At 43.3% G+C, this 11,045-nt stretch overlaps 1 protein-coding gene across 1 annotated transcript; it reads left to right on the top strand.

Moving 5' to 3' along the window:
- The first annotated feature begins 188 nt into the window (after positions 1–188).
- Positions 189–7,699, top strand: prpf31 (PRP31 pre-mRNA processing factor 31 homolog (yeast)). Its single transcript, XM_058085718.1, has 15 exons — positions 189–366; positions 898–1,113; positions 1,296–1,356; positions 1,419–1,502; positions 1,569–1,666; positions 1,793–1,899; positions 2,505–2,674; positions 2,795–2,952; positions 5,520–5,609; positions 5,813–5,940; positions 6,016–6,088; positions 6,181–6,309; positions 6,386–6,484; positions 6,558–6,667; positions 7,520–7,699. The coding sequence occupies exons 2-15, from the start codon at positions 898–900 to the stop codon at positions 7,617–7,619; spliced, it is 1,623 nt and encodes a 540-aa protein (XP_057941701.1). The 5' UTR covers positions 189–366; the 3' UTR covers positions 7,620–7,699.
- Positions 7,700–11,045: the final 3,346 nt, after the last annotated feature.

The raw sequence follows: 11,045 nt of genomic DNA, 5'->3' as shown, positions 1-11,045 counted from the left end.
TACCTTAAACATGTACGTTTTAGTCATTATACTATTTTTTGTACATTTTATTGACCAAGTGAATTAAAGTAATACTATTTTTTTGTTGTAATGTTAGTCACATTAATAACTTTGTTTTAATAAAAATACAGTTTAACTTTTATAAGGCGTGATCAAAAGGGCGAAGGCTGACTTCCGACTTAATTTCCCATGAGGCAATGCGATTGGTGATGACGTCGTTATCTCGCGACAAGCGCCACTCCACCACAGTACCTTGCTAACAAACATTGAGGCGAAGTTAGTTTGTTCAAGTATTCTGAGCGGTAAGAGTAGTTTATCGCATAATTTGCGCTTTTGTATTCGTCTCCCGGAGTCCTAACCGTCGAGGTAAGTTAATATTATTAAGTTAATATTCATATCAGAGCGTTTTTATTGTCGTTAGCCGGCTACGTTTGGGTAGCGTTTGCTAGCTTGTGATGCTATCTTGAATGAAACGCTTGAAAAAAATAGCTGAAAAAGTCGTTTGGTTTGTTTCGGGAATTGGGTAAATATTTATCTAGCTTTTGCTTAACTTAAAAACCTCTGTTATTCGTTGCTGTGTTATTTGTCCGGCTGCTGCCCCCCAATCATTGGGAACAGCACACAGCTGGTGACCTTCCATTTAGTGCCGTTAATGGAATGGCCTTTATTGTCATTATACAAGATATACAACGAGATTGGAGAGCTTCTCCTTTCAGTGCAATAGTTAGGTTAAAAAAGTATACAAATATATAGTGCTGACATAAAGTACAAGGTAACCATGCTAGCTATTGGGAGCCTCAGTAAATGTAACATGCATTCATGTCGCCATGACTTCCTATCTCGGGCATCGAGCTCTTGCTAATTCATCCCAAATCGGTTGGACTCCTCACCTTTCAGATGTCTCTGGCAGACGAGCTCCTGGCGGACTTGGAGGAGGCGGGCAACGAGGGCGAGGATGGTTTGTACCCAGAAGGAGAGGAAGGGGACAGCGATGGAGAAGCCTCCCAGGGTCGGACCGACGGCGGGCTGGAAGACATCCCGGAGGAGATGGAAGTCGATTACAGTAAAGCGGACAGCGTTGCGTCCATCGCTAAACTCCGCCACAGCAAACAGGTCAGCCCCGTATCAGTAGCTTATCTTTAATTAGTTGGTTACCGATATCTACTTTTTACATTTTTTTGAGTTATTGGTTATGGGAGCTATATTTCTAATGTCATCACAGTCACGGTATGATGTCACAATTCCCTCATGTCTACTTCACATGCCCCGACCTTATTAAAGCGTGTGTGTTGCAGTTTTCGGAGATCATTGAGAAGATATCAGGCTACGTCGGAAAGCAGCGGAAGAATTCCGACGGTGAGCTGAACCCAAAGTCTGAAGTCTTGGGCTAGCGTTCAACGTGTCGTTCTCTCTTCCAGTCTCGGGACCCGTGGAGGCCGACCCGGAGTACCGGCTCATCGTAGCGGCCAACAATCTGACGGTGGAGATCGACAACGAGCTGAGTGGGTTGGAAAGGTCCTCAATACCCGGCCCCCGTGGCGTCCTATTCACTGACCTGTTTCCCACAGATATCATTCACAAGTTTACACGGGACAAGTACTCCAAGAGGTTCCCGGAGCTGGAGTCTCTGGTGCCAGACTCTCTGGACTACATCCGCACAGTCAAGGTGAGAGGCTCATGGGGCTCGTCCCCCCCCCGTCTGCTGAAAGATGGATTTGCCCCATTCTGACTTTTTTCCACGTCTGCTGGCCAAATCCTCCGTCGGGCTTCCTGATGCCGTGTTTCCCTCCAGGAGCTGGGAAACAACCTGGAAAAGTGCAAAAACAACGAGACTTTGCAGCAAATCCTGACCAACGCCACCATCATGGTTGTCAGCGTCACGGCCTCCACCACGCAGGGGTGAGTTACGTCGTCGCCGCGCCGTCCAATCCGTGGCAGACGTTTAGATAAGCAGACTGAAGTAGGGCGTGGCCACCGTGGATGACGGGCGCGTGGAAGTGGCAGGCTGGGTGGCGAGAGGCGGGGTACGCCCCGGACTGGCGGCCCGGTGATGTCATAATATGCAAATTAGACAAGCACACTCATCGCCTTCGCTAACTTTGGCTCATCCTGATGATTCCTATTCCCGTCTGGCAACCTTTAGAAACGCTAACATCAGAAGTTGGGAATTAGACATGATGTCCTTGAACGCAACACATTCTAAAGTCTTTATGTTGTGTTCGTGTGCCTGGTGACGTTCCCTTCATTCTATCGATGTACACATACATACACGGACAATCCTGTCAATCATCCTTCTCTTCATTAACGCCACTAAAATGATCCCAGGCAGAGCACTCACATGGTAGGCGGGGCTAGCGCACAAAGCCCAGGTGAGGCCCCGCCCACGGCGACGTTGCATTCAGACACCTTTTATGTAGGAAAACGTTCCAAAGCATTGGAATGGTGGAGGAAGCCCTTTGGATGAGCAGGCTGACTTGGTGTGCGGCCATCTTTGTCGTCGCCAGGTCGCTGCTGAACGAGGCGGAGCTGAAGCAGCTGGAGGAGGCGTGTGACATGGCCCTGGAGCTCAACCAGTCCAAGCACGCCATCTACGAGTACGTGGAGTCCCGGATGTCCTTCATCGCCCCCAACCTCTCCATCATCGTCGGGGCCTCCACGGCTGCCAAGATCATGGGTGACCTTGCTTTTCCTCCTCGTCCTCCTCCTCCGTGTTCTATGTCTTCATCTTGGTGATTGTTCTTTTTGTTCTTCATCTCCTCCTCCTCCTCCCTTCCCCCTCATGTTCGTCTGTCAGGTATTGCTGGAGGCCTCACCAACCTGTCCAAGATGCCCGCCTGCAACCTGATGCTGCTGGGAGCCCAGAGGAGAACTCTGTCTGGGTTCAGCAGCACCTCCCTTCTCCCCCACACTGGCTTCATCTACCACTGCGATGTGGTGCAGACCCTGCCGCCCGTAAGCATGCACGCATACTCCATGTATATAGTATATGCACGTATATAGTATATGTATATAGTATATGTATATAGTATACAGACATGGGTACTACACTATATACACATGCATACATTCATATATATATATATGTGTGTGTGTGTATGTATATGTGTATATATGTATGTATATGTGTATGTGTACAGTCCCTGACAAAAGTCTTGTCGCTTATCCAAGTTGTAGGAACAACAAATAATAACTTGACTTGTAGTTGCTCAATTGGAATCAGAAATGACTTCTATGAAAGGCAAAGCCCTCTAGATTATGCTTTTTATATCAAAATACAGTTTTGTACCATTCATTGACTTTTATCATTTCATTAGGACATAAAGGTCAGATTTTGCTTGGACAAAAGTCTTGTCGCATACAAAACAATGTAGAAATAATACATATACTTAATGTTGAATACACAAATATGCTACAATAACATCAGAACATAAAGTCATTGTACCTTGGAAAAAAGAATGAATATTGTGTATGGCTTCCATGAGCTTGGAGGACTGCATCCATACGTCTTGGCAATCACTCAAATAACTCATCTGGAATGGCCAAGAAAGCAGTCTTGCAGGACTCCCACAGTTCATCAGGATCTCCCAAGCCTCCTCCTTCATCTTACCCCAGACATGCTCAATAATGTTCATGTCTGGCGACTGGGCTGGCCAATCCTGGAGCACCTTGACCTTCTTGGCTTTCAGGAACTTGGATGTGGAGGCTGAAGTATGAGAAGGAAGCAGAATTTTCCCTTTCTTGTGGTTTGGAATGTAATGGGCAGCGAGAATTTCTTGATATTTCAGGCTGTTGATGTTGCCATCAACAGCCAACAAAAAAATGGTGTTGCATTTGCCAAGGCCCACAGCTTGCAGAAAGGATGGACAGTGGAAAAGTGGCAGAAGGTTGATTTTTCTGATGAATCATCCATTGAACTGCATCCCAATCGCCACAAATACTGCAGAAGACCTGTTGGAACCCGCATGGACCCAAGATTCACCCAGAAAACAGTCAAGTTTGGTGGAGGAAAAATCATGGTTTGGGGATACATCCAGTATGGGGGTGTGCGACAGATCTGCAGAGTGGATGGCAACATCAACAGCCTGAAATATCAAGAAATTCTCGCTGCCCATTACATTCCAAACCACAAGAAAGGGCAAATGCTGCAGCAGGATGGCGCTCCTTCTCATACTTCAGCCTCCACATCCAAGTTCCTGAAAGCCAAGAAGGTCAAGGTGCTCCAGGATTGGCCAGCCCAGTCGCCAGACATGAACATTATTGAGCATGTCTGGGGTAAGATGAAGGAGGAGGCTTGGGAGATCCTGATGAACTGTGGGAGTCCTGCAAGACTGCTTTCTTGGCCATTCCAGATGAGTTATTTGAGTGATTGCCAAGACGTATGGATGCAGTCCTCCAAGCTCATGGAAGCCATACACAATATTCATTCTTTTTTCCAAGGTACAATGACTTTATGTTCTGATGTTATTGTAGCATATTTGTGTATTCAACATTAAGTATATGTATTATTTCTACATTGTTTTGTATGCGACAAGACTTTTGTCCAAGCAAAATCTGACCTTTATGTCCTAATGAAATGATAAAAGTCAATGAATGGTACAAAACTGTATTTTGATATAAAAAGCATAATCTAGAGGGCTTTGCCTTTCATAGAAGTCATTTCTGATTCCAATTGAGCAACTACAAGTCAAGTTATTATTTGTTGTTCCTACAACTTGGATAAGCGACAAGACTTTTGTCAGGGACTGTATATGTGTGTATATATATATATGTGTGTGTGTGTGTGTGTGTGTATGTGTGTATATATGTATGTATATGTATGTGTGTGTATATGTATGTGTGTATGTATGTATATGTATGTGTGTATGTATGTGTATGTGTGTATATGCATGTGTGTATATGCATGTGTGTATATGCATGTGTGTATATGCATGTGTGTATATGCATGTGTGTATATGCGTATGTGTATATGCGTATATGTATATGCGTATATGTATATGCGTATATGTATATGCGTATATGTATATGCGTATATGCGTGTGTATATGCGTATATGCGTGTGTATATGCGTATATGCGTATATGCATATGCGTATATGCGTATGCGTATATGCGTATGTGTATGTGCGTATGTGTGTATGCGTATGTGCGTATGTGTATATGCGTATGTGCGTATGTGTATATGCGTATGTGCGTATGTGTATATGCGTATGTGCGTATGTGTATATGCGTATGTGCGTATGTGTATATGCGTATATGCGTATGTGTATATATGCGTATATGCGTATGTGTGTATATGTATATATGCGTATACTATGTGTGTGTGTGTATATGTATATATATGCGTATATGTGTATATATATGCGTATATGTATATATATATATGTGTGTGTGTGTATATATGTGTGTGTGTGTATATGTGTATATATATATATATATATATATATGTGTATATATGTGTATATATTACTAGAGGTTATACATTGATGGATGGTGTTGGCGTGTTGCTACGTTGGTCTCCAGGACCTGAGGAGGAAGGCGGCTCGCCTGGTGGCTGCCAAGTGTACCCTGGCGGCCAGAGTGGACAGCTTCCACGAGAGCTCCGATGGGAAGGTAGGCAGCAGACAGTTGATTAGGAACACCCGTCCGACGCAAACGTATCAACCATCTCGGCCCAAAGCAAATGTTGGGAACGGCGTACCCCCCCCCCCCCCCCCCCCCCCCCCCCCCAAACCGTGGTGGCCATTTTTGACTGGCAAACTGAGTCGTCATGACGACGTGAAGGCTGCATGACTTTGCTTTGTGTGACGCCGTAGGTTGGCTACGACCTGAAAGAAGAAATCGAGCGGAAGTTTGACAAATGGCAGGAGCCCCCGCCCGTCAAGCAGGTCAAACCCCTCCCCGCACCGCTTGATGGACAGAGGAAGAAGAGAGGAGGAAGGAGGTGAGACGCGCCACAGCCGCCCGAGGCCGCCACGCCTCCTAACCACCCCCTAACCGCCCCCTCTGGTGTGCGCAGGTATCGAAAGATGAAGGAGCGACTCGGCCTGACGGAGATCAGAAAACACGCCAACAGGATGACCTTTGCAGAGGTCACGAGCCCGCCTTCTTTCGTGTGGCCGCGTGCTTCGACATGGAGATGCTCGGGACGTCTGAACTCACGGCTCGCTTCTTCTCGCTGCAGATCGAAGACGACGCGTACCAGGAGGACCTGGGCTTCAGTCTGGGTCAGCTGGGGAAGAGCGGCAGCGGTCGCGTCCGCCAGGCGCAGGTCAACGACGCCACCAAGGCCAGGATCTCCAAATCCCTGCAGGTGATCTCCTCAGGCTCACTGCCATCTTTGGGTTTTGATGTACTATGTTCATGTCCTAACCGTGGCTGTGGAACAGAGGACGCTGCAGAAGCAGAGCATGACGTACGGCGGGAAGTCCACGGTGAGAGATCGTTCGTCAGGAACCAGCTCCAGCGTGGCCTTCACTCCTCTGCAGGTACGGTCACCCCCGTCTTGTGACCCGCTTTGAGTCACATGGTGATTGACGGTCCTCTCTGTGTCGTCCCCAGGGCTTGGAGATCGTCAACCCACAAGCCGCAGAGAAGAAGGTGGCCGAAGCCAACCAGAAATACTTTTCCAACATGGCCGAGTTCCTCAAAGTCAAGAAGGAGTCGAAGATGTAAGCGAGATGTTTGAATTTGTCGTTTGTGTATTTCAATAAATGTCCGTTTTTAGTTAACTGAAGACACGCTCATGTGATTTTCAATAATAATAATAATAATAATAATAATAATGCATCTTCTTTGCCAGGTTAACTTACAAACAACTTTATTGGTAAAGAGAGGGAGTCAGAGACCAGTTCAATTGCATAGCAATTTAATCCATGTCCAATAAGGACGCTATCCCTGTCACAGGGAGAGGCCCTGTGGTCACTCTCCATCAAGCGCGTTGAATGGACCGCCACAAATATCAATCAAACATTGATAAACGCTCGCTATGTCCTAATGGTGACCACGTCCAACAGGCAACACAGGGTCTGGAAACAAGCTGGAGACGTAGCTCCCTGTCCTAGACCAGCAGATGACGCTAAATACAACATGGGCAGTTGAACAGTGAAGGTTTGTGGAAGGCTTCCAGGCTCTCGTTGGTCGGGCGGTACCAGAGAATAAAAACAAAAGATGAGAAACATGCATTTGGGGGGGGGGGGCTTTTCCTAGCATACCGAGTGTGCGCACAAACCAACGCCTCGTGTTAGAACCCTCTCGGCTCAGGCAGAGCTCAGATGGGGAGTGGGGAGGGGGGGGGGGTGTCGTGGGGGAGCCCAGAGGCCTTTTTTTTTTTTACCCTCCCCAACCCGGCGCTACTTAAGCGTGGAGGGCTTCAATGTGAGACGCGAGCCTAAACAGACGGCGGCCTCCCGTGTCGGGACAGGGTTTTCTACTACACATCACAATCTCTAGCCACAGTTTTTTGGGGGGAGTTCAGTCTCGGAATGTCGACAGCAGTATGTTTTTGTCTCTCCGTGTCCTAGCCGGCCCCGCCTCGGGAGCGGTCACTGCAGGTCTCTGTCTTCCAGGTACCTGTACTCGAATGTGAAGCCCTCCTTCTTCCGCTGGCCCCATTTCTCGTAGTCAAAGTAAATGTAAGTGCCCTGCACACAAGAACAACAGCAGTCATCGTCTCTTTAAAACATACATCCACACCAACATACACTATACATACACAGTTAGTTACTAAACTACTTAATACGTAGTTTGTATATAAATAAACTACACAATATGTAGTTTGAATGTAGTTAAACTACACACCTCGTAGTTTGTTCGTAGTTAAACTATGAAATGCGTAGTTTGTATGTAGTTAAACTACAAAATACGTAGTTTGTACGTAGTTAAACTACGAAATACGTAGTTGAACTACACAACTCGTAGTTTGTATGTAGTTAAACTACGAAATGCGTAGTTTGTTCGCAGTTAAACTACGAAATGCGTAGTTTGTTCGTAGTTAAACTACGAAATGCGTAGTTAAACTACGAAATGCGTAGTTAAACTACGAAATGCGTAGTTTGTTCGTAGTTAAACTACGAAATGCATAGTTTGTTCGTAGTTAAACTACGAAATGCGTAGTTTGTTCGTAGTTAAACTACAAAATGCGTAGTTAAACTACGAAATGCGTAGTTTGTTCGTAGTTAAACTACGAAATGCGTAGTTTGTTCGTAGTTAAACTACGAAATACATAGTTTGTTCGTAGTTAAACTACGAAATATGTAGTTTGTTCGTAGTTAAACTACGAAATGCGTAGTTAAACTACGAAATGCGTAGTTAAACTACGAAATGCGTAGTTTGTACGTAGTTAAACTACGAAATACGTAGTTTGTTCGTAGTTAAACTACGAAATGCGTAGTTAAACTACGAAATGCGTAGTTAAACTACGAAATACGTAGTTTGTTCGTAGTTAAACTACGAAATGCGTAGTTTGTACGTAGTTAAACTACGAAATGCGTAGTTTGTTCGTAGTTAAACTACGAAATGCGTAGTTAAACTACGAAATGCGTAGTTTGTTCGTAGTTAAACTACGAAATGCGTAGTTTGTTCGTAGTTAAACTACGAAATACGTAGTTGAACTACACAACTCGTAGTTTGTATGTGGTTAAACTACGAAATGCGTAGTTTGTTCGTAGTTAAACTACGAAATGCGTAGTTTGTTCGCAGTTAAACTACGAAATGCGTAGTTTGTTCGTAGTTAAACTACGAAATGCGTAGTTAAACTACGAAATGCGTAGTTAAACTACGAAATGCGTAGTTTGTTCGTAGTTAAACTACGAAATGCGTAGTTTGTACGTAGTTAAACTACGAAATGCGTAGTTTGTTCGTAGTTAAACTACGAAATGCGTAGTTTGTTCGTAGTTAAACTACGAAATGCGTAGTTAAACTACGAAATGCGTAGTTTGTTCGTAGTTAAACTACGAAATGCGTAGTTTGTTCGTAGTTAAACTACGAAATGCGTAGTTAAACTACACAACGCGTAGTTTGTATGTAGTTAAACTACGAAATACGTAGTTGAACTACACAACTCGTAGTTTGTATGTAGTTAAACTACGAAATACGTAGTTGAACTACACAACTCGTAGTTTGTATGTAGTTAAACTACGAAATGCGTAGTTTGTTCGTAGTTAAACTACGAAATGCGTAGTTTGTTCGTAGTTAAACTACGAAATACGTAGTTTGTTCGTGGTTAAACTACGAAAATGCGTAGTTAAACTACGAAATGCGTAGTTAAACTACGAAATACAGTTTGTTCGTAGTTAAACTACGAAATACGTAGTTTGTTCGTAGTTAAACTACGAAATACAGAGTTTGTGCGTAGTTAAACTACGAAATGCGTAGTTTGTTCGTAGTTAAACTACGAAATACGTAGTTTGTGCGTAGTTAAACTACGAAATATGTAGTTTGTGCGTAGTTAAACTACGAAATGCGTAGTTTGTTCGTAGTTAAACTACGAAATACGTAGTTTGTTCGTAGTTAAACTACGAAATACAGAGTTTGTTCGTAGTTAAACTACGAAATGCGTAGTTTGTTCGTAGTTAAACTACGAAATGCGTAGTTAAACTACACAACGCGTAGTTTGTTCGTAGTTAAACTACGAAATGCGTAGTTTGTTCGTAGTTAAACTACGAAATGCGTAGTTAAACTACGAAATGCGTAGTTTGTTCGTAGTTAAACTACGAAATGCGTAGTTTGTTCGTAGTTAAACTACGAAATGCGTAGTTTGTTCGTAGTTAAACTACGCATTTCGTAGTTTAACTACGCACAAACTCTGTATTTCGTAGTTTAACTACGAACAAACTACGTATTTCGTAGTTTAACTACGAACAAACTACGTATTTCGTAGTTTAACTACGAACAAACTACGAAATGCGTAGTTAAACTACGAAATGCGTAGTTAAACTACGAAATACAGTTTGTTCGTAGTTAAACTACGAAATACGTAGTTTGTTCGTAGTTAAACTACGAAATACAGTTTGTTCGTAGTTAAACTACGAAATACGTAGTTTGTTCGTAGTTAAACTACGAAATACAGAGTTTGTGCGTAGTTAAACTACGAAATGCGCAGTTTGTTCGTAGTTAAACTACGAAATACGTAGTTTGTGCGTAGTTAAACTACGAAATATGTAGTTTGTGCGTAGTTAAACTACGAAATGCGTAGTTTGTTCGTAGTTAAACTACGAAATACGTAGTTTGTTCGTAGTTAAACTACGAAATACAGAGTTTGTTCGTAGTTAAACTACGAAATACGTAGTTTGTTCGTAGTTAAACTACGAAATACAGAGTTTGTGCGTAGTTAAACTACGAAATGCGTAGTTTGTTCGTAGTTAAACTACGAAATGCGTAGTTTGTTCGTAGTTAAACTACGAAATACTTAGTTAAACTACGAAATGTGTAGTTTGTGCGTAGTTAAACTACGAAATACGTAGTTAAACTACGAAATACGTAGTTTGTACGTAGTTAAACTACACACCTCATAGTTTGTACGTAGTTAAACTACGAAATGCGTAGTTTGTGCGTTGTTAAACTACGAAATACGTAGTTAAACTACGCAGTACGCAGTTTGTACGTAGTTAAACTACGAAATACGTAGTTTGTATGTAGTTAAACTACACACCTCGTAGTTTGTATGTAGTTAAACTACGCAGTATGTGGTTTGTATGTAGTTAAACTACGCAGTACGTAGTTTGTATGCAATTAAACTACACAGTACGTAGTTAAACTACGCAGTACGTAGTTTGTATGTAGTTAAACTACGCAGTATGTGGTTTGTATGTAGTTAAACTACACAATACGTAGTTAAACTACACACCTTGTAGTTTGTATGTAGATGCGACCTTAGTTACTAACACACAAACATACCAAACATACATACATACCAACATGCTTGCTTCTAATGCGTGTGTGTGCGTGCGTGCGTGTTTGGATGTCAAACCATCACCCAACCCTCACACGCGCATACAGACATGCCTACAAACACAAGCTGTTATGACGTGAGAGTGTTGGGTTCAAGTG

This window comes from Doryrhamphus excisus, chromosome 10 (assembly GCF_030265055.1).
Source record: "Doryrhamphus excisus isolate RoL2022-K1 chromosome 10, RoL_Dexc_1.0, whole genome shotgun sequence".
Taxonomy (NCBI): Eukaryota; Metazoa; Chordata; class Actinopteri; order Syngnathiformes; family Syngnathidae; genus Doryrhamphus; species Doryrhamphus excisus.
Note: the sequence above shows the minus strand (reverse complement) of the source record. Positions and strands in the feature narration are given on the sequence as shown.